Here is a 25231-nt window from a genome sequence, read left to right on the forward strand (position 1 = left end):
CGCGTTCTAAAGGGCTGATAATAACAAGTTTATCTGAAGACAGGGAGGCTAGTGCTGGCCTCAGAACTACAGAAGCATCTAGCATAAGTGTGTGGCAGTCGCAGCGCTCTCGCGTCACACCCATCAGCAGCAGCAGCACCGAGAGGTGAGGGTGCATGATGCTGTGCAGGGCTGTGGTGCCCCCCGGACCGCTCACTGGCGCGTCACTGGTCTTCATGCAAGGTGCTGAGTGACAGGCGGTCATCATGCGGGCAGGGCGGCCCTCCCCGTGTCACCCCACCACAACACACACCCCACCCATCACATAACCACAGGAAGATCTTACCAAACACCACAAATCACTTGAGGAGAACACCCAAGGCCTCGTAAGGATGGTATTGTCAAAACTTCGCAAGTACCATTGAAAAAAAGAAAAGTGTGCATGGGTCAACCAGAGAGGAATGTACAATTTCAATATGGCGTAACACAGTGATATAAAGATGTAGGTGCTCTCGTTTCAACGCCCCGAAGAGTAGAAATATCCCGGTGCGGGCGACAAAGTATAGCAGTAAATATATTTGTCTTTAAAGAACATGCATGGACTCTCACCACAGAAAACGAACACGTGTGCGGGAAGACAGTAAGAGAGGTCGCACGGCTGAGCGGTAGCATAGGGGGAGACTCAAAGGTTGCACCTCAAACAGGCGCCAGTCCTGCGAGACCCCAGTCTAACCTATCCTAACCATTAGGATTGACGTCCACCAGGAATGGGGTCCATTATAAAAAGGGGCCCATAAGGACTAGGGGCCCCAATCTTGATGGTTAGGTTATGCTGGGGCCTATTAGGACTGAGACCCATTTGAGCAGTGACCAAACTGAAGGACAACTCTCCTTGAATATACTGTACACTACTAGAAGCTGTCTCGAGCAAATAAGTAGGAGCATTCTACAGTACTTCTACTGATCCAGGCGGAGAATATCTTCCTACACAACTCTTGTATATTCTACAGGCAGACAAAGTATTATTGGTGGGAAAAAATAAATAAATTACTCTATCATGAAGCTACAGAGATTGGGAGAATTGACTACAGTTCAGCCAAACATTATTGTAATATTTTATATCATTCATATATTTAAAAAAAATACTGAAAAATCATCCTGTTTTATCAAAATTAAACTAAATAAATATAATTAACTCTTGAAAAATAATCCACATTAATAACAAACAGCATCAAACTACAAAGACAATTTATAAGAGAAACACATCATGCTATTTTTACATAAATTAATAAATCATAATATTCTATCCTGATTTCAAACAAGGCATGATATAACTTGACGTTTATGAATAAGAATATAAAAACAGATAAAAATTAAGATATACATGAAGAGGGATGGAGGAGTAGTGATGGGCATATATAGTCGAGTTTTGTTTCCCTCTGTAGTCTGGACCCTTGCCCACCACCACTACATATTATTATGGCAACAGTTACCATGGAGACGACCAAGACAGTGATGCTAGCCAACTCCTGCCATCCGTAACTTCCTTCCCTTAGCCCCCCACTTTCCTTCTCCCTTAAGTCCCTCTCCCTCCCTCAGACCCCTCTCCCTTCTACACGAGGCAGTCCATTCATGCATACCCAATTAGGTTGGTGGTAGGATTTATGACCTAACGTTTCAAATGACAACTTATACCCAAGCCAAAACAGGATACTAATACCATGTGTATTTCTGGAAAGGATTTTATTTAAGGGGATTTTATTTTTTCCCCTAGTTATATTTTGTAAGGAAATTATATTAGTATTTTCCCCCTAATTTTGTATTTATTAAAAGTTTTTGTGAATTTTTATTTTATTTTTTCAATGTCGAGTTATTTTTGGAAGGTGTTCAAGTGATTTATTTTTCTAAGCCATTTGGGTGTTGTTTATGGAAGGAAATAAAGTCAAATTGCTTTTTTTTCAGATCATTCGGTATTTTTAGAGAAGGGACACAGCCAGCCAGCCATCCCCCCCAGAACTTTGTATATTTGTGAAAGAAAATTATAAATATCAGTTTCCGGAGAATTCTCATATTTGTGGAAGATAATTTAACTGCAGTAAATTATTTTAACATGAATTTGTATTATTTCTGGAGGGAAATTAAATGACCTGATCCAATTTCCCAGGTAAGTTTTGTCGTTTCTCGGGAAAATAAGTCGGATTTTTATTCCTGGGGCTTTTTTTTTATCAATATTTATTTTTCAGATGGATGGATTTAGGTAAGTACAATTTTGTTTCTTTCTTGACTTAGTACTTTGTGAAGGACCATTGTATGTCTGCACTGTCCATGTATATACAGTATAGTACCTGCACTGTCTATGTATACTATATATCTTCACTGTCTATATATACCTACCCTGGCTATGTATAATGTACTGTATATACTTGCATTGTCTATATACTGTACATTCCTAGTCTATGTAAACTACAGGTGATATATTTTTTTAAGGATATTCACCTTATCATTTTTCCAGATTTTGAAAAAAATCTAAGTTAATTAATAAACTTATTTTCTCATTTTTTTAAGTTATTGAATTTTACAAATTCGTTTTTTCCAGATTTTGTATTTCTGAGAGGAAGGAACTGCAGCCAGCTACATAACCTCACTCCTACAGACTGGGTCATGGACGAACTGCCTCGTGATACTGTAAATGTACAGCTTAACCTACATATGATATATACCTGTACAGTGGAACCTCAACATAACGAACGTCTTTCTCCATATAGTCCGTTAAATGGAGGTTTCACATCTAATGAACACTCGATAAAATGGACTTTCATCTGTACATAGTTTGTTAGATGGAGATTTTAAAGCTAATGGACCCTCGATATAACGAACTTTCATCTCTATATATAGTCCATTAAATAGAGGTTTCATATGTAACGGAACCTCAATATAACGGACTTTCATCTCTAGTCCGTTAAATACAGGTTTTACTGTACAGTATATATATAAAGCCAAAACAAATGAAGGTCTGTGGCCACTACTTGTCGGCCCACCGTAGAGAACAGCTGAGAGGTGAGGCAACAGCTGAGAGATGAGGTAACAGCTGAGAGATGAGAGAAAAGCTGAGAGAGTGGGCGTGGTGCTTCTCTCCATCTGCTTGTGTTGTCAGCCTTCAGTGGTGGATATCCGGATGGCCTGAACATATAGTGTGAGATCCAGATAACCTGTACCCATTTACACCTAGGGATGGAGTAGGTGGAGTGGGTGGGTGGGTGATAGTCGTGAGTGATGTGTGTGTGTGTGTGTGTGTGTGTGTGTCAATGTGAAGAGGGTAGTATGGGGGTATGATAGGACGCAGATATTCAGGTCTGTCCTCAGCAAGCAGACAGGAATGTGGGGGGGGGGGAGAAGTGTGAGGAGGAGGAAAAGGAGGGAGGAAGAGGAGATGGAAGTAGGAGGAAGAGAAGGAAGGAAGGAGGACGAGGAAGGAGGAAGAAGAGGAGTTAGAGAGACGCAGGACACTTACCGGAAAGAAGCCAGGCGGCATAGGACCTCCTGGACCCATGCCGTCACTAGGAGGCATCTGACCTAACGGTGATGGTGCGGGGCCAGCATTCTGAAACACCAAAAAACACCATTATCTTATTTACTGTCACCATACTGCACCATTATCACCACTATGTAACCTACTGTCACTTTATTGCACCATTATCTTATTTACTGTCACCATACTGCACCATTATCACCACTATGTAACCTACTGTCCTTTTATTGCACCATTATCTTGTTACTGTCACAATACTGCACCATTATCACCACTATGTAACCTACTGTCCACTTTATTGCACCATTGTCTTATTTACTGTCACCATACTGCACCATTATCACCACTATGTAACCTACTGTCACTTTATTGCACCATAATCTTATTTACTGTCACAATACTGCACCATTATCACCACTATGTAACATACTGTCACTTTATTGCACCATTATCTTATTTACTGTCACAATACTGCACCATTATCACCACTATGTAACCTACTGTCACTTTATTGCACCATTATCTTATTTACTGTCACCATACTGCACCATTATCACCACTATGTAACCTACTGTCACTTTATTGCACCATAATCTTATTTACTGTCACAATACTGCACCATTATCACCACTATGTAACCTACTGTCACTTTATTGCACCATTATCTTATTTACTGTCACCATACTGCACCATTATCACCACTATGTAACATACTGTCACTTTATTGCACCATTATCTTATTTACTGTCACAATACTGCACCATTATCACCACTATGTAACATACTGTCACTTTATTGCACCATTATCTTATTTACTGTCATACTGCACCATTATCACCACTATGTTTTCTCTGTCCCTTTATTGCACCATTATCTTGTTACTGTCACCATGCTACCATTATCACCACTATGTAACCTACTGTCCTTTATTGCACCATTGTCTTATTTACTGTCACCATACTGCACCATTATCACCCACTATGTGTATACTGTCACTTTATTGCACCGCAATCTTATTTACTGTCTGTACTGCACCATTATCACCACTATGTAACCTACTGTCACTTTATTGCTGCGCCATTATCTTGTTACTGTCACCATACTGCCATTATCACCACTATGTAACCTACTGTCACTTTATTGCACCATTATCTTATTTACTGTCACCATACTGCACCATTATCACCACTATGTAACCTACTGTCACTTTATTGCACCATTATCTTATTTACTGTCACAATACTGCACCATTATCACCACTATGTAACCTACTGTCACTTTATTGCACCATTGTCTTATTTACTGTCACCATACTGCACCATTATCACCACTATGTAATACTACTGTCACTTTATTGCACTATTAACTTTATGTAATGTCACCAAACTGCACCATTATCTTATTTACTGTCAGCTTATTGCACCATTAACACCATCTTGTATTTGCTCACTGTAACACCACTAACACCAATACGTACTGTGCTTAGTACTTCACACACTTAATGGTAGAAATGTACTGTACATACTACTACTACTACTACTACTACTACTACTACTACTACTACTACTACTACTACTAATAATAATAATAATAATAATAATAATAATAATAATAATAATAATAATAAAAATAATAATAACTGTAACAACAACAACAACAACAAGCATGGCAACACTCCCCCATGACAAACAATGATAACAATAAAACAATAATAATGTCTTCTAATCCCTCACGCGGAAAAAATTTATTCTGAAATAGAGTAAACTTCTCCTCTGTAGTGAGTGAGAGGGAGGGAGGGAGGGAGGGAGGGAGGGAGGGAGGAGAGGGAGGCGGTGACGTCACAGCTCGTGCGTCACACCACTACGTCATCCATCAGCTGGTCAAGCAGGTTGCCAGCTCGTCCATTCCATCATGCCACCTCGACCCCGCCATACAGAACACTCCATCCCACTGCCAATAACTTAAATATAGCGAGTAGTAATTTGCATAGCTGGCCTATATACATTAATAAAACACATATATAACTTTTTTTACCTTTATATTAATGAGGGTACTTTTTTACATACCAATTCAATATGACACAATAGCGGGGGAGCGGACACATGCATTTCGTAAACAAAAGGATTTATGGTGAAAATTCATTCCCTACGTGGACTTTTAAAACACCACTGAGTACATTTATAAACTACACGATGAGTACAGTTTACACCTTAATAATAATATGTACGAGTTATTCTTTGTCACGGTGGAGCAGTTCTCTGTGCTGCTGAAGAGTCACGTTTTCTGTGAGTGGGGGGAGAGGGATGGGGGTGGGGAATTGAGGGGAACGCGGGTCACTGTGATTAGGCATCTCTTGTCTCTCCCCTGCAAGCCCCCTCACCCCCCCACTCCCTCACCACCACGGCAGCTGATACGCCGAGGAAGCAGTTGGATCCTCCCCACCACCACCCATACCACCCCACCACTAATACCCCTCTCCACCACCACCACCAACACCCCCCAAAGCCTGTTATTCGTGTGTACAGAGAGTCAACCAAGTGTTTCCCAGTCAGCGTTGCTATGGGAACATGTGTACAAGAGGTATTGGATCACCTGAAGATTTACCCCCCCAAGCTTATTATTTTCACCTGAAGATTAATTAACCACCTTAATACAAACCTAGAAGGGTTAGGTTAACGTTGGGTTGGGTTAATTAATCTTCAGGTGAACTAAACTGGATGAAACTTCTGATAATATTGTCTGTTATGAAATCATCCAAATTGTTAGCTGACATCATTTACCATAGCAACATTTAACAACAAAACAAAGTTAATACAAACAAAGAAAATATTTAACATCAAAACACAAACAATAATTAACAAACTAACACGTCATTATATTTTGTCATCTTGGCTGATCAGTACACACACACACACACACACACACACACACACACGCACACACACACACACACACACACACCTGTCTACTCCCCCAACCAAAACAAACGATCCAGGTAAGTGGCACTAATACCTGGGTGAGGATGTGGCACTTAGGACCCCTACTGGCACCAGGACTACTACAGGTTGTGGCACTATAAATACAATAAGGTGACGGAGTAGTGCCAATTAGTGCCTCCTCTCCCCCTTCCTCCTCCACTTCTACCTCCCCACTCCTCACCACTTCTCCCCCACTCTCCCCTCCTTACCCTCTCCCCCCCACTCTTCTCCCTCTCCCCACTCCCTCCTACCTCTCCCCCCACTCCTCCACCACCTCCCCACTCACCACCTCTCCCCACTCCTCCCACCACCTCCCCCACTCTCACCACCTCCCCCCACTCCTCACCACCTCCCCCCCCACTCTTCACCACCTCTCCCCCCTCCTCCACCACCTCCCCACTCCCTCCCTACCTCCCCCCACTCTCACCACCTCCCCCCTCCTCCCCCACCTCCCCCCCCCACTTTACTACCACCTCCCCCTCTTCACCACCTCCCCCCACTCCTCACCACCTCCCCCACTCCTCCACCTCCCCCCCTCCTCACCACCTCCCCCCCTCTTACCACCTCTCCCCACTCTCTCCACCTCCCCCCTCCTCCCACCACCTCTCCCCACTCCCTCCCCACCACCCTCTCCCCCCTCTTCCCACCTCTCCCCCCTCCTCCCACCCCCTCCCCCACTCTTCTCTCCCCACTCCTCTCCCACCTCCCCCACTCTTCTACCTCTCCCCCACTCCTCTGCCTCTCCCCCTCACCCATCACCTCCCCCTTTCTCTTCATTTACTCCTCATTACCCTTTCTTCTCTCACCACCCCTCACTCCTCACCACCACCCCTCACTCCTCACCTTCCCTCACTCCTCACCACCCCTCACTCCTCCCCTCACTCCTCACCTTCCCTCACCCGGGCGACAGAGAGGTGAATCGAGGGGAGGTTAAGATGCATGTGCCAACTGTTGTGCCACAATTAGCTTCCTTGATGACTCTCTGTCTCTCTCTCTCTCCCTTTTACATGCACAAACCTAACCTAACCCCCACACCACAGGCAATAGATAGATAGATAGATAGATAGATAGATAGATAGATAGATAGACAGACAGACAGACAGACAGACAGACAGACAGACAGACAGACAGATACAGAATGATAATTACCTTAAATTACCTGTAGGACTAACAATGGCGGGCACGTCTTAACAAGCAGTACATACCCCACACACCTGGTCTACCTGACGAGGCACTCCACCCCTCCCCTCCTCTCCATGGCACAGTGCCAGGTAGGTCAACACAAACCACATACCCACGTCAGGTGTGTGTGTGTGTGTGTGTGTGTGTGTGAACAATGATTAATAAACCAAATAGTTGTAGCTCCTTAAACCTCCACAATAACTACTACCACCACAACCAACAATCACAACCAACAACAACAACCACCACCCACCTACCACCATTCTGCCACATGCTAATAGCTCTATATATCTCCCGCCGTGTCACCAGTCTTCCCTCCCTCCCTCCCTCCCTCTCCTCCCTCTCCTCCCTCCCCTCCTCCCTCCTTCCTTCCTTCCCTCCCTACCTCCCTTTTTCCATCATTCCCTCCCTCCTCCTCCCCACCTCCCTTCCTTCCTTCTCTCCTTCCTTCCTTCCCTCCCCTTACCACACAACCTTAAACAATTAGGTTAGGTTAGGTTAGGTTAATGTTAAATTAGGTTAGGTTAAGTGAGATTTGGTTAGGTTAAGTAAGGTTAGGTTAGGTGAGATTTGGTTAGGTTAAGTAAGGTTAGGTTAAGGTTAGGTTAAGTGAGATTTGGTTAGGTTAGAAATACACAACCATACAACCTACACATACACATCCATACAGACATTAGTAATCGTGTATTTCAGCTTATAATCATAAGTATGTAATCTTTAATTATTCTTTATCTCTTATCATCTTAGTTATCATCCATACGTTTATCTCTCTCTCTCTCTCTCTCTCTCTCTCTCTCTCTCTCTCTCTTTATCTCTCTCCTTTCCAAGACAGCCTCTACCCTCTCCTCCCCAGTCAGCCTCTCCCCTCTCCTCACCCTCACCAGTCAGTCTCTCCCCTCTCCTCCCATCCCCAGTCAGCCTCTCCCCTCTCCTCACCCTCCCCAGTCAGTCTCTCCCCTCTCTTCCCCTCCCAACCAGCCTCTCCTCCCACCCCAGCCAGCCTCTCCTCCCCTCCCAGCCAGCCTCCTCCCCCAGCCAGCCTCTCCTCAGGCATCCCCTCCACCCAGCCAACCTCTCCTCCCCTCCCCAGCCAGCCTCTCCTCCCTCCCCAGCCAGCCTCTCCTCCCTCCCCAGCCAGCCTCTCCTCCTCCCCAGCCTCCTCCCTCCCCAGCCAGCCTCTCCTCCCTCCCCAGCCAGCCTCCTCCCTCCCCAGCCCTCTCCTCCCCTCTCTCCACACAGTATCTTGTCGAGAGTTTGTTGTCTACATCAATATTTTCTCGCCCGCCCTCCAATCCTCTCTCTCTCTCTCTCTCTCTCTCTCTCTCTCTCTCTCTCTCTCTCTCTCATCCACGCCCTACACCTACCAGATGCCGACAATACAAACAGACACAGACAGAAAATAACCAATGGCAGACAGAGACTTAACAAACAGACAGAAATAACCAGTAAGAAGCAGACAGATAGACAGACTGAGACAGAGCAGCCATACACAGACAGACATACAGACAATAGGCATAAACAAACTGACAATTCTAAAACAAGACATACAGACAGACGGACAAGGAGGGGTGGAGGGAGGGAAGGAAGGTAGGGAGAGGGAGGGTAAGGGAGGGGGAGGGAGGAGAGTCACCACACAAGCTATTGATCAGTACAAGAATAAAGGGGTGAATTTTGCTGGCCATCTGCCCTTAATACACCACCCCCATCTCCCCTTAACCTACCCCTCTTGACCATTAACTACCCCCCTTTAATCATTAACTATCCCCCCTAACCATTAATAAGCCCCTTAACCATTAACTACCCCCTAACTATCAACTACCACCCCTTAACTACAATCCATCCATTCATCCAACCAGACACCTTCAACGCCCGGTAACACAGCACATCACACACCTGTCTCACACACCTGCTAACTCTTACACACCTGGTCGGACCTAACACCTGCTGGACACACCTGTATCACCTGACCCTTACTAATTATACCGTTTCTACGTGATTCCGATGTTTAAATAATAATAATAATAATAATAATGAAAATAAAAAATTAAAATAATAATAATAATAATAATAATGAAAATAAAAAATTAAAATAATAATAATAATAATAATGAAAAAAAAATAATAATATTGAAAATAATATTAATAATAATAATGAAAATAATAATAATAATTCCTTTACTTAAAATAATTAAAGATATAATACTTATTAAAAACGTGTGTGAGTGTGTGTGCGTGTAGTACACCAACCTGTTCATGTACACGCACACACACAGTTGTCATCACCAACTCAGTCTACGCGTCAACAAGATCACCACCACCACAAGGATCGTCATCATTATCAACAGCTAAAACACTCATACAGGTATATCATTAAGGGGGGGGGGGCAAATCTTGATGTAAAATGGTGTAGAGTTTATCAAAGCAATAAGCCGTGATCCTGAGGGAGTGTAGACTGTGCTATTTTACGATTCAGTTCCCCCCCAGGTCCCCCTCCTACCTCCCTCCCCCCGCGTTTGTAATATACAAAATTTTCGCGATGCATCAGCGTACCACACAGGAGCGCGACGAGGGACTCCAGCTCTTAAGTGATATGTGTATTTAGATCAGTTTTGTCTGCTCCAATCGGCAAGCCTGTCGTAAAAGATGGTAATGACCATTTGGTGCTGTGCGTTTGAGACTCCGACAGACTTGGTTTATTAATATTGTCTTGTGTCTGATAGTAAAAAAGGAAAGCTTATCCTAGACAATCGGATATCCCGGGGCGGGATGCTGCCATGCCGGGATGTTGGGTGTAGCGCGAGGCAGCCGGCCACACGCCACTGCCTTTGACAACACCGCTGGCGAACATTACTTCCAGTCAAAAGCGGAAATCTTACCGTTCTAACATTACGTGGCCCTTGTGATCGATCCAGTAACAATGTCTTGGCTCTAAATACAAGGTTTTACCGTGGCCGCCACCTAAAGCAGGGCACACACAACTACCCTGCTTATCCCCTTAATGTAGACGACCTGTTAAAAAATTAGGAAGGCAGCGAGAAGGGCAGGAGACGGTGCCAAATCTGCGGTTGTTGCGACAAGTGGCAACTCGGCGTGCACAAGGGGCTGATGCCGGGTTGGCCGACACTAAACTTCGCGAACACTCCAAAACATTTTAATACCGCTTTATCTACTACCCTCACCACCTCTCTACACCACTCACATAACGCACACTACCTTCACACACCCTACTCATATTTCCCCCACTCCCCACACACCCTACAACACACCCTACAGTTTTATCTAAGGTGGAGTTATTTGATTAATTCTCGGTAAATGTTGGTGCGCGCGGTCCGTGTACGTGTAGAGGTTTTATCTTAGCGTTCGGTATCCCCCACCACACAAAATACGTACACTAATCTACACATACATACATACATACATACACACACTACATAATCTGGTACACACAAAGGGAGATAATGCACACGGAGATAAAGAGAGAGAGAGAGAGAGAGAGAGAGAGAGAGAGAGGAGATGTAGGTAGATAAAGTCAATGAACACAACAGAATCAGTTAGACACGGTGGGATATATATGCTTTACTTATGCCACCACCCATCCTTACTAACTTCTTTCTTTCTTCATTTCTCTTCTTTCTATTTTCTCTATCTCATTTGTTTATTTAATTCATTGTTTTATTATCTTTCAGTTTATTTTTAAGTATGATTGACCTTTAGGACAAGATTACTCTCTCTCTCTCTCTCTCTCTCTCTCTCTCTCTCTCTCTCTCTCTCTCTCTCTCTCTCTCCTAGTTAACTTAATCCACAAGACTTATCCACTAATTTAACATACCACTAAACCCAAATTAACACTAACTTAATCCAATGGGTCAATATGGGTTAAATCATGAATTAATGTTAAAATGTGAGTTACCGAGATAATGTAGGTTAATGGTGGGGTTTTAATACGTGTTTTGGGTTAATGTTAATGTAGGTTAATAGGGAATAACGGGGTATAATAGGTTAAAATGGATTAATAGGAGTTTAAAGGTGGGTTAAATGGATTTATACGGGTTAAAGTGTTAATATGGGTTAAATGTAGTTTACTGTGGGTTAAATGTGGGTTAATGTGGATTAGAGTCGGTTAATACGGCTTTAAACTGGCTAAAGTCGACCTCATTATCCAAACCCAAAATCCGGATTATCAAAAACCAAAACAAGACTACAAAAACGACCCGAAAATAAACAAAAACGACTACAAATACGACCCCTCCCAAAAAACAAACAAAAAACAACAAAAATAAAAACAAACACAAAAACATGCAATCTCACAGCCGCACCAAAAACGACCCCCCCCTCCACCCCCGACCCTCCTCCACCCCCCCGGCTACCATATTCTGGAATATTCCATGACGAGTCTGGTGTGTGTTTTTTAAGTGAAACCTATGGGTGTGTGTGTGTGTGTTATTTGGTCTTCTCTCCTGATGTAATAATAATAATATTTTAACATTACTAATATATTCTTAATTAATCATCACCAGGTACACACAGGTAACTAATCACCAGGTACACACATAGGTAACCAATCACCAGGTACACACAGGTAACCAATCACCAGGTACACACAGGTAACCAGTCACCAGGTACACACACACAGGTAACCAGTCACCAGGTACACACAGGTAACCAATCACCAGGTACACACACACAGGTAACCAGTCACCAGGTACACATAGGTAACCTTGACACCACGTATTACAAGTGACCTTATTAACAATAAAATAATAAGCAAGAGGCGTATTATATATATATATATATATTAAGATTTCATTATATATTACAATTGTTACTGATAATCTATATGTAAATCTAGTTATATAAATTACTACACTATATGTAGGTAATATGGTAAATAATAATAATTTACATATATTTACAAACAAAATATAGGAATAATAATAATAATAACAATAACAATAATAATAATAATAATAATAATAATAATAATAATAATAATAATAACAATAACAATAATAATAACAATAATAATAACAATAATAATAATAATAATAATAATAATAATAATAATAATAATAATAATAATAATCACGAACAATAACAAATAAAAACATTATATACGAATTCACTCTCACACAGTTTTGATATCGCGAATTCATCTCTCCCGTTAATTTCTCAGATTCTAGGCAGAGCGCGAATTCTACCTCACCAACATCGCGGTTTTCTCTCCATGTAACCCGTTGATTTTCTCTCTACTGTAACCCGTCTCTACGCAGCCAAAAATAGCGCCAAGATAATGCTATGTTAAAAACGTTGGCCGATGGTTAATTTGGCGATTTTAATACCCGTACACACCACTGGATTGGCTTAGTGAAAATTTAGCGAACATTTAGCGAATACATATCCTCTGCTATGTAAAAACGAATTGTGCTATACAGTGTGGGTTTACATTTAACGTATTTTTTTTACATCTACACCGCATAGCATTCATGATTTAAATGGCTATACACTATACAATATAAACAATTCAAACGTTTCAATTGAATATACACGATAAAAACTATACAGTACAGCAAGCAAGCATACATACATACATACATACATACATACATACATACATACACACAGACACGCAGGATCAATGATTTGTTCTACTTTAAAATCTGTATTCCACACTCCCTGCCAGCTCTCTCTCTCTCTCTCTCTCTCTCTCTCTCTCTCTCTCTCTCTCTCTCTCTCTCAACGCACTCAATTGTCTACCGTCGCGTCGTAGGTCACCAGTGGCGGGAGATGTTGACGGAACACCCACGCATCCGTCAGTCCGTCCGTTATTACTGTCCACACGATAACTTGGGACAGAAATGAATTAAGTGCTTTGGAATTTGGTCAATAGATGGCGCTGGGCAGGACCTCTGATGGGATCGATTTTTATTAATTTGTATCTGCATTTGAAGACTTAATGCTAACCTAACCAAACCTAATGTAACCTAATCTAACCTAACCAAACCAAATGTAACCTAATCTAACCTAACCTAACCCCAAAGGTATCATTAGGGTGTGTAATATTCAGGTTCTCTCACACACACACACACACATACACACACACACACACACCTCTGTTTAGAATTTTAAAAGGTACCAATTTGTAAAAGTTTGTAGAGGAAAACCACAGTATAAACCTTTGTACTGAACCTATGAGCTACACCTGCACACACCTGTCATACACCTGTAAATACCTGTCAAACCTGCACAACCTGTCAAAACCTGCAAACACCTGTAAAAATCTATCAACAGAAAACAACAGTAAACACGTAACATGATCAGCTCCAGATTCAACCGTTCAATAAAACACACACAAACAGTAAAACACTTCACCTCCCGTTAACAGTGAACTAAATATTCTGTTACCTGTTATTATAATGCCCAAAAATCCTGACGCCTTTGTAAACAGTTAATTTGGGCGCCTTTGTGAACAGATAAATCCTGACGCCTTTGTAAACAGATAAATCCTGCCGCCTTTGTAAACAGATAAATCCTGCCGCCTTTGTAAACAGTTAACTTGGGCGCCTTTGTAAATAGTTAAATCCTGCCGCCTTTGTGAACAGATAAATCCTGACGCCTTTGTAAACAGTTAACTTGGGCGCCTTTGGCGTTTTCAGATAAATCCTGACGCCTTTGTAAACAGATAAATCCTGACGCCTTTGTAAACAGATAAATCCTGACGCCTTTGTAAAGATAAATCCTGCCGCCTTTGTAAGCAGTTAATTTGGGCGCCTTTGTTGGCACAGATAAATCCTGACGCCTTTGTAAACAGATAAATCCGTAAGCGCCTTTGGCAAACAGATAAATCCACAGCGCCTTTGGCAACAGATAAATCCTGACGCCTTTGGCAAGCAGATAAATCCTGACGCCTTTGTAAACAGTTAATTTGGGCGCCTTTGTGAACAGATAAATCCTGACGCCTTTGTAAACAGTTAACTTGGGCGCCTTTGTTAACCTCGAGTATTTGTAAACAGTTAGTAGCCTCCGGTGCGATAATTTTACCTCCCTCTAACCCTCACGCAGAACAGGGGGAGGTAGGGAGGGAGGAGACGTGAAGAGGGAGGGAGGGAAGAGGAGGTGAGGAGAGGGAAGAGGTGAGGAGAGGGAAGAGGAGAGGTGAGGAGAGGGGTGAGGGAGGGAAGAGGGGCGAAGATGAATGAGAAAAGGAGGGGTAAAGAGAAGAGGGTTTGGAAGAAAGAAGGGTGAAGGGGGGACGATGGGGGGGTGGTTGAGGGTGAGGGGACGATGAGGGGTGGTTGAGAGTGGGGACGATGAAGTGGTTGAGGTGGGGGGACGATGGGGGTGGTTGAGGGTGGGGGGACGATGGGGGGTGGTTGAGGTGAGGACGGTTGAGGGTATGGGGGTTTATCTCGCTTCTCTCACTGATTGGCTACGCTAACTGTTCTGACCTCTCCGTTATTGGCCGATTCGCTGTGGAAGTCAACCCAATAGCAGACAGGGTGAGAGGGGGGGAGAAAAGTCTCTGTCACCATGCACACCTGCCACAAACCTGTCAACATGCCTGCACCACACCTGTAATCAAGACCAGGTAGGAGAGTTTAAGACAGGTAGGAAAGCTTAAGACAGGTAGGCCAGGTAATTCTCTCACTTGTACCTGTCAAGTAAATACAGTCAAGCATAACTGGGAGCGTCCTACATTGGGAGGGAGGGAGGGAGGGAGGGAGGAAGTGGAGTGGAGGGGGAGGTGAGGAGGAAGGGGTAGAGGAGGAAGAGGAGGAGGAGTGGAAGGAGAATTGGAAGGAGGAGGAGGGAGTGGAGAGTCGATTCAAGTGGCAAGGTTTTCCGGGGCCGTGAGAATGGGAGAGGAAGGAGACGTGAGGTGGGAAGATGAGGAGGAGGAGACGTGAGGGGGAAGGGGAGCGAGAGGGAGGGAAGGGGAGTGAGGGGAGGAAGGGGAGCGAGAGGGAGGGAAGGGGAGTGAGGGAATGAAGGGGACGTGAAGAAAGGGGAAGGAAGGCGTGGGAACTTTATGAACAGTACGATGCTGCACTCTAGGACGTTCACCTGTACCCCTCCCTCCCTCCCTCCACGGCTTCTGTTGCTTGATACTGTTCCCTGTGTGTGTGTGTAATATAGTCACTGCTGTATAAATCTATGGACGAGTATATATATATATATATATATATATATATATATACTGCTACATGTATGTATTTGAATATATGTACAGTATGTATTGTAGTCTATTTGTACTTGTTATTCTGTATGTGGTCACTGTGTGGTAGGTGTGGGTGCATAAGGTGTGGATGTGGTAGGTGGGGTGTGGCAGACGGGGGTGTGGTCCGGGGTGTGGTAGGCGGGGATGTGGTCTGGATATCGAGAATGGTAAAGATGAAGGTAGCAGTGGTAGTAGTAATAGTGGTGGTAGTGGCAGAAGTGGTGTTAATGGCACAGGTAGTAGGGGTGATGGTGGTGGCACAGGTAGTGGGTCGGGTTTAACACCTGTGTAAATTAGTGTTCCTGTCCCAAACGATCAGTCATTGATCTCTCTCTCTCTCTCTCTCTCTCTCTCTCTCTCTCTCTCTCTCTCTCTCTCTCTCTCCCTCTCTCTCTCTCTCTCTCCTTGCCTCGCCTCTCCTCTCTCATTATCTCTCTTTAATTCTCTTATTATCTTCTCTCTCTCTCTCTCTCCAAGCATCTACCTGTCACCTGCCCCGCCCCGTGACTGTGGGCGTGAGAGCGTGACCTGACCCCGTGACACAGTGCCCTCCCTGACACATACCACCCCCCAGACCACACCTCCATCACCCCCCTCCCTAAGAGAGAGAGTAAACAAAACAATCTACTGTCACTTAAGTCCTTTTAGATCCAAGTCCTAACAGACCCCAAAAACATAACCCCACAAAGATTGGGGCCTAGACTCCCAATCAGTATGAATGGGTTAAGCTGGGAGAGGGGTCTGGTTAGGACTGGAATGCATTAAGATTAGTCCCAATCCTTAGGTTAGAGTGGGGTCTATTAGGAATGACCAGCCAATCGTAATGGTGTGTTCAACTTGGGGCAGCTTGTAGCCCTCCAATCAGAACTGGTAATCACTGCTCCTTCCTTCCCTCCCTCCCTCTTACCTCGCACTTCCCTCCCTCCCTCCATCTCCCTTCCCTCCTCCTTCCCTTCTCTCCATTTACCTCCCCCCACCTCTCCCTCCCTCCACTTCCCTCCAGGCAGTACTCACCCCCGGCAGTACAGGTTGGGGGCAGGACTGGCTACTTACCTGTAAAAAAAAACAATAGAGAAAGTATTAATTATATTCCATTACACAACCCGGCTCTATGATGGTTCACCTCTACAGCAACACCTTAGTTATGTCTCACCTGGATATATCATCATCACCATCATTAACAGCATCATCATCATCATCAATTAACACCATTACTACTCTATCATCATTATCTTAGGGTTAGGTTAGGTTTGATTATGTTAGGTTGGATCAATGGGTTAGGTTAGGTTTTTTAGGCTACAAATTTTAAGTAGTGAGGTGAGAAGTGAAGTGAGGGACAGGTGAGGTGAGGAGAGAAAAACGTGAGATGCAAGACAGTAGTGAGAGGTGAGAAAGAAGTGAGTGAGAGAAGTGAGGGACCGTTAGCCAGGTGGGGTCGGCCTCCACCGTTACCTCGCCAAGGACAGGAGAAAGTAACCTCGTGAACATAACTGAACAAAAGAACAAATAACTCAGCTAATAAATGAATCCCAACCTGATACCCACATGAACAATGGAACAATTTACCACAACCAATTTCACTTGAGTCTAATATGAACTAATTTCTCAAAAGGCACAAATTTGTTCAGATCTACAAAATAAAAGATGAAATGAACAATAACTATTGCTTATATGAAAAGCTGAACATTATACGCAGTTCATATATCAGCTGAACATGATATGGCATAAATTGTTCCATGATGTTGACAACTTTTCATAAGACTTCAATTTAGGGAGGAATACCCAAGGCCCCTATCAAGGATTATTTAACCTTTCATGACTATTCTAGACAATGCATGGCAAAATACAAACTAATATTGACGCCCTTTCAGAAGACTTCCGCAAGTAAGAGAGGATTACAGAATGGCGGTGAACAGGATTATTGGAACCCATCAAATAACATTTAAAAAAAAAGTTACATTCCCCCATATAGTAAATTTAAATAATACCTGAAACTAAATTCGTCTTGTTGGCATCGTTTTAGAAGTCTGGCGCAAGTATGGGATCCAGAGTACCTTGAGAAAGATTATTGGAACTCATTATACCGTTCTAAAACACAATAGATTACCCAAGCATCTTAAATGTTGACATCCTTTCAGAAGTCTTGCGCGTGTACAGTAGGAGAAAGACACACATGACTCACAACCAGGAGGAATAACATTGGAACCCATCAATATGTATAGTTGTAGGTCTTTATTATCTTTAGTAAATAACAGACACAGGGTTAAGACACACGCGGGTGAATTTCTTGAAAGTTATGATAAAATATTCATTGAAGAGATAACAAGAGTGATTTGCTTTAATCATCAATACTAACAATGCCCCATAACTGGATCGTTTTAGTTAACTTAAACGTGGTTGAGATGTGGTTAACTATAGACGTGGTTAACTTAGTGTATTTAAAATGGTTTGCTAACGGTGAAGTAATTTATGTATATTTCTTGCTTTACAATAACGCCATTTAAATAACGTAAATTATTCGTAATATCCGGTTTAAATAACGTTAATTCTTCCCAATTGAAATAACGAAATCGAAAACCTTTTAATCTCCAGGTGAAATAAGCTGGGGTGCCTAATCTTCTGGTGAAATAAGCTGGGGTGCCTAATCCTCTCCTGACCTCCACGCACTCTTACACAACTCGTAGCCGTCACCAACCTTGCTGATACGACAAATTCCAACTGATAAACCGAACGAATGGCGTCACAAATGCGGAAACCATCTCTCTCACACACACACACACACACACACACACCAGTGTTAGTTCATTGCCTGGTGTTCGATAGTAAGATATAGTTGGAACACGAAGCAGTGATAAGGTAAGGTAAGGTAAGGTAAGGTAAGGTAAGGTAAGGTAAGGTTAGGTTAGGTTAAAAATATATTAAATTGGTTAGGTTAACTAGGCAAAATTGGGATAATAAGGCGTGATAGGTTAACTTAATCGGGTTAGGTTGCGTTAATCATGTAAGCATCTTATGTCAGGTTAAGTTAGGTTAATTATCCTAAGCTAGGTTCCTTCAGTTAATCAACCTAGCCATCACAACATTAACATAACACTATCTTCAGCCTAACATTACAATATCAACAAATCAAGACACTAAGGTCGAAATTCCCCCTCTATTGTGACGTCATTCATATATTATTTATATCTATTTATAAACGTCTTATCTGTGTTAAGGTCGAGTGGTAAACTGTTCTGTCGTTACGGGGAACTGAGGACGAACAGATAGATAGATAGATAGATAGACACACACACACACGTTTAATATTATTATTATTATTTTACACACACACACACACACACACACACACACACACACACACACACACAACATTAATACCAGCAGTTATTGAGATAATCTAAAAAATATAATAATAATAATAATAATAATAATAATAACAATAATAATAATAATAATAATAATAATAATAATAATAACAATAATAAATAGTCGCATTAATAATTATAATAAAAATAACATTAAAAAACAACAAAAATTAGTCACAATAAAATATTAATATGACTCCATAAAAAGCAAAATAAATGTTAATACAAAATGGCATTCATTAATACATTGCAGACGAGTGTGTGTTACGTTGACGACACAGTGGTGGTGAAGTCACTTGCAATAGGTCCGTTTTCAGCGTGCAACTGGGTGACGTCAACAAGAGGACACAGTGGGTGGATGGTGGTGACAGGGTGGTGGTAGGTGGTGTTGCGTGGGGTAGGAGAAGGTAGGGTGGCGGCAAGATGGGGGGTGGTGGTGGATGGCAGTACGGAAGCCCAGTCACCCAGTCGTCTCCTCCACCACTCGGCCGCCAGCACAGAAGAGAACACGTGGAGGGCGCAACACGTGCTTCCCGCCCTCCACCCTCGACCCACCCAACCGCCCACTCCCATCCCAACATCTCCCCGCCTCGCCCACGCCCCCCTCCCTATAAAAAAAAAATCTCCCGACGTTATCCAGAGAAGCTAAAATACCGACATTACGGTACAACAACTGCAGCAACCTCCTCCAACTCTGCCACCCGCTCACAATAACGGGGTTAAGACATTTTTCGATATAATACCTTTAAACTCTACCACTTTAAAAAAAATACCTTTACGACATTCAAATACATTTTTTACCGTAAATTCATGAGATAATAATTAAATGCTTATGATATTCAAGGAGAATTAATCCTATCGACTATACTTACATCGCCTCTTAACCTCGCAACTTGTGGCAACGTCTGGCAGCTCCCGTCCAGGTTGTCATGGCAACGATCGCCCACGTGACCACACCCCCCTCCTCCCATCTCACTATCCAGGACAACGTTCAAGCTACGATCCAACGTTTATAACCAACGTTTTTTTTAACCCCCAAGTATGATTACTCAATAAAATTTACAACATTAGTGAGAAAAAATGAGAACACTTTGAAACCAGAAAATACTTGAAATTACTGAACTTCCTGTGCGTGAGAATCCTGAATACAGTAAAATACAAAGAACCGAATTCTACTTCATCACTACTCTGTAACTGACTATATTTTACAACGAACTTCACGTGATTTTTTACGTTTAAAAAAATTATTTTAAATATTTTTTTTATAGATAAATAGACGAAAATATTTTTAAAGTACTTATTTGATGTTGAATAAATCCCTCCAAAATTAGTTATTTATTTCAGAAAAATCATGTATTCATTAGTTTTAAATTAATACGAAAAAAGTAATATTTTGTATTACTGAAAAAAGATTTACAAAAGAAAAAGCATTTATTACACAAAAAAATCAGTGCCAAGATTTACAGCAAAATACTATATTCTAGATTAGATTAGGTTAGGTTAAAGTCAGGCTAGGTTAGGTTAGGTTAGGTTAAAGTCAGGCTAGGTTAGGTCAAGTTAGGCGCCTATTTCTCCACCCAAAATCCCCCATTCTCTCTATTTCCTCTCTCCTGTAAGACAAGTATGAGCAGTCAAGTCGGGTGAGGCAACAGTGTGTGTAAATGTCATGTCCGAGATAATGGTTGTTGTGACTGTGTGTGATGAACTTGCAACCACTTCCACCATCACCACCACCACTACTACCATCATCACCCTGTACCACCACTACCACAGTTTCTACCATCTCACATCACCACATCTACCTACTACCACCAGCATCTACCACTACTACCAGCACCACCATTACATATATCAACACTACCACTACTCAATGCCACAACCATCTACCACAATTATCCCCATTACTACTATTACTTCTACTACCACCACCACCACTACTACTTTACCACTACCCTTACTACTACCCCTACCACAACTACTACCCCCTCCCACAACCACCATCGCACCAGGACATGCAGATGATGACCACAACAGGAATCCAACGTTAGTCAAATTAGCTGGTCGCTGGTCTCAACTTAACCTCTGACCTAACATGTGTGACCATCTTGACCTCTGAAAACCTAACCAATGAATCTGACCTAGCATGTGGCCTCATCTTGGCCTCTGAAAACTTGACCCATGAATCTGAAGAAAAAAAAATCTGAAACCTGACCTAGCATGTGACCTCTTCTTGACCTCTGAAAATCTGACCCCTGATGGAAGAAGATTTTTGACCTATATTGTCCTCTAGATCCTGTAATGGTAGTATAGTGAACGAGCAAAGTCTCTCTCATCTGCTTGCAACAACAAATCTTGCAACCTGTGTGTGTGTGTGTGTGTGTGTGTGTGTGCAACCTCACGACCCAACCTTGAATACGCTACCATAGCAACAACTAGATTACAACGCTCACTAGCACAATTCTCACTACCTCACCTACAACAATTCTCACCACCAACCACAATTCAACGAACACAATTCACACCACTAACAACTACCACTCACTATCACTACCACGATTCTAACCACAACTACCACTCCCTATCACTACCACAATTCTCACCACTAACCACAATTCAACTACCACAACACTCCACCACAACTACTAACACCACCACCATCAACCACAATTGAAATCTTCCACATCTTAAAAATTCCACGTTGAAAATAATATAATAATAATAATAATATAATAATAATAATAATAATAATAATAATAATAATAATAATAATAATAATAATATACTTTACACCAGGCTAGAGTCACACTTACAACACACTTAACACATACTTAACATAACTCTCCCTTATCTTTATTTATCAACCAATAGATAAACTGAACAAACATCTGATAATTTTTTCCAGGGTTTGATAATGAAGGTTAGGTTAAGTTTTGCTGTGTTAGGCTAAGCTCGGCTAGATTAAACTAAGCTAGATTAGGTTAAACTTGGTTAGGTTAGGGTTTGTTGTATTAGGTTGGTTAGGTTAAGCTAGGTTAGGTTTTGCTGTGGTAGGTTAGGTTTTCCAATTGTTTACACGAGGCTCATGTGGCTGTTCTATGTGTGTATAGAACACCCCGTGGAAGAAAATACACTACGTACGCACATATCATACATTCATATACAGTACACACATACGTCCTGTTAACTTTTAACACACACACACACACACACACACACACACTTGCAACTACAACTTTGGAGATGTCATGAGGCAGGACACGATAGAGGTGGAGGCTCGGTCGGATCTCGGCAGGCACGGGGGGGATGCGACACTCACAATGGGGGAATGGCTTTACATGAGTCACCCCTTCTGTCCGTAGAAAATGAAAGTAAATCATAAACAAAAAGTCGTAAAAACAAACAAGAAGATGTAAACAGATAAATATATAAATAAACGAAGAAAAAATGCGAGAATAAGGAAATATATGAATAATGACAAGAATAGCACGTAAAATAAATGTATAAGAAATGAGAAAATAACGAAAAAAATTAAATCAATCGAAAATTATTGACTTCATTGACTAGTTTTATTCAAATATGACTAAAATTTCTACTACTACTACTACTACTACTACTACTACGAGAGAGAGAGAGAGAGAGAGAGAGAGAGAGAGAGAGAGATCCAGCCCAATATCGTCCAGCTGTCACCCGTTATGTACAGGTAACACCACACCGTCACCTTCTATTGTGTGTCACACCTGGCCGAGGGGGTGGGGGGTAGCGTCACCGGTCCTCATCAGCTGATCGAGTAAACATAGATCAGCTGACACAACCTAACCTAACCAAATAGAACTCCTTCTAACGATACTAACCAAACCTAACCTAACCAAGACAAGCCTGACCTAACCAAACCCAGCCAAGCCAAGCCGAACCTAGGTTAACCCAACTGAGTCTAACCAAACGTAATCTAACCAAACCCTACCTAACCATAGCCAAACCAAAACAAATGAATTATCACAGCAAAATACAACTGATGCAAAACAAATTGAACCAAGACGAAACAAACTGAGATTATATAAAATTATCATCATTAACACTTCAAGCAAAACACAAAAATAATTCACTCCTTATTTTTGAACGAATTCTGAACATGTATCAAGTCAATTGGAATTTCACGAATAATAAAGGGAAAAAATACTGGCAAAACGCACTCTCAGTTATACACTTGAAACAGTTATACACTCAGACGTTCAGTGACTCTCTGTTGATGTCACACACACATACACACGCCGTTATAATCATTAAGTTTATGTAGAACTGTGTGTGTGTGTGTGTGTGTGTGTGTGTGTGTGTGTGTGTGTGTGTGTGTGTGTGTGTGGATCCAGGGTTCAATGCAATGGTTTAGATGTTACTTTTTGATTACACACACACACACACACACACGATTAACACTCATGTAAAACATCACAAGACATGTTTTAACAACCAGTTCACAACATGTACAACACAATCACCACCCAAATCGTTAGCGTGAGGCCTCCCACCACACACACACACACACACACACAAGGAAAAAGGTACACAAATAAACAAAAAGGACAGTGAAAAAAAGTATATGGTTTGGCCCTCCTCCATGCTGCCGCCGGTTCAAGGAGCACAGCCAACACCATACACTAGGTCCCTCCCTCACTACCTCCCTACACTACGTCTGTTATTACCACCACCACCTCAGTGCTCTACTTAAAACTATCGCCCACCAAGACAGTCACCTTCAGAACAAAATTCAATAAGGCGGCGTTGTGGTGTTGGTTATCACTAACGTATTTTCACCATTTCACGTTACACTTTTTGGCGGATTCTGTATTTCGCGAGACGCATCTTTTTTTTTTCCCAACCGCAGCCCCGCCAACATTTCGCGGCAAGTTAGTTTGGCGTTTCATAATTATTCGTCTCTATCTCTTCCCGGGTGAGTGTTTCCAACGCGGTGTTTTGTATGTTTCTCTGTCTGTAGTGACGATATAGTCGGCCATATTGCTATACTGATTATCTATATATCTTTGTCTTGTAAATAATAATAGTAATAAAAAATATAAATATGCCATCATTGTGACCTTAAATACTGAGTGTGTTCCTCCAGCAGGCCGCCCGTCACGGTATTATGGTCCTTACGGTCACCCCACGCGCCCTCCACAATGCACGTAAAGTTCACCATCAACAAGGCACATAATTGCGTGCACCGATCCCCCAGCCATTCCAGGAGTAATATTGATTCCTTTCTCTTGTGATATCTGCCACATAGTGTATTATTCATGCGCCTGGCGACTCTCTACACCAAGACGTCTTTTCCTCCTTTATTTCCATCCGTGTCCGTGTGTGTGTTAGTTGGAGCAGCGCCACAAATTTACCATAATACAAAACAATTCTCCCGCCGACACAACCCTGAAAAAGAAAAGACATTCACCCCCGCGAAAATAAGACACATACGAAATTTTTCTAATCTACACAGTTACAAAACATTGAGCTAAAATTGGATCTCGCTTCCCCCTAGCGGCCTCGACTTGTACTACATCCCCCATTACTTATTACGATAAATTAACACCAAAGACATTCACAACATCTATAGTGAAGATCGTAGAACTAAATTTCATCAGGGTCAACACATGTTCCGGCTCGTACGCGAATAAACCACCGCTAAATCCCAGACCGCATGGAGTCCTATTAAGTTGCCAAGTTTTCTCTTATCAACACAGATTTCCAGATTCACGAAACTCCTCCTCAAGTCGCTTATTTCTCTACGTAGGAGGAGAGGTAGGTGAGGAGGGAGGGAGAAATATAATCTATGACTAATACCAGATGCGATAAATATTCCCTAAAATACCCGTCAAAAACACGTATAATACACCATTCTAAACACAGTATTGAGTATTTGGCATAGTGGCCGTAGGGACGTAACCAACAACAATTATTGTCAACAGTCAGCCAGTGTTACCAACTACCCCCAATT

General features: G+C 42.2%; 1 protein-coding gene across 11 annotated transcripts in view; it reads right to left on the reverse strand.

Moving 5' to 3' along the window:
• LOC121868535 (single-stranded DNA-binding protein 3-like) overlaps positions 1-25231 on the reverse strand; it is a 136519-nt gene that overhangs the window by 54005 nt on the left and 57283 nt on the right. For 9 of the 11 annotated variants that reach the window (XR_006089414.1, XR_006089415.1, XM_042369236.1 and 6 more), the window contains exons 6-7: positions 16898-16936; positions 3491-3580 (exon numbers count right to left, since the gene is read on the reverse strand). Coding sequence is in view for 9 of the 11 variants with exons in the window: in XM_042369236.1 (XP_042225170.1) it covers positions 3491-3580; positions 16898-16936 (129 nt within the window). In the remaining 2 variants the exon portion in view is untranslated. The remainder of the gene's footprint in view (positions 1-3490; positions 3581-16897; positions 16937-25231) is intronic. The other 2 variants (XM_042369239.1, XM_042369231.1) reach the window with 1 other exon arrangement.

Source organism: Homarus americanus, unplaced genomic scaffold, assembly GCF_018991925.1.
Source record: "Homarus americanus isolate GMGI-L3 unplaced genomic scaffold, GMGI_Hamer_2.0 scaffold59495, whole genome shotgun sequence".
NCBI classification, from domain to species: Eukaryota; Metazoa; Arthropoda; class Malacostraca; order Decapoda; family Nephropidae; genus Homarus; species Homarus americanus.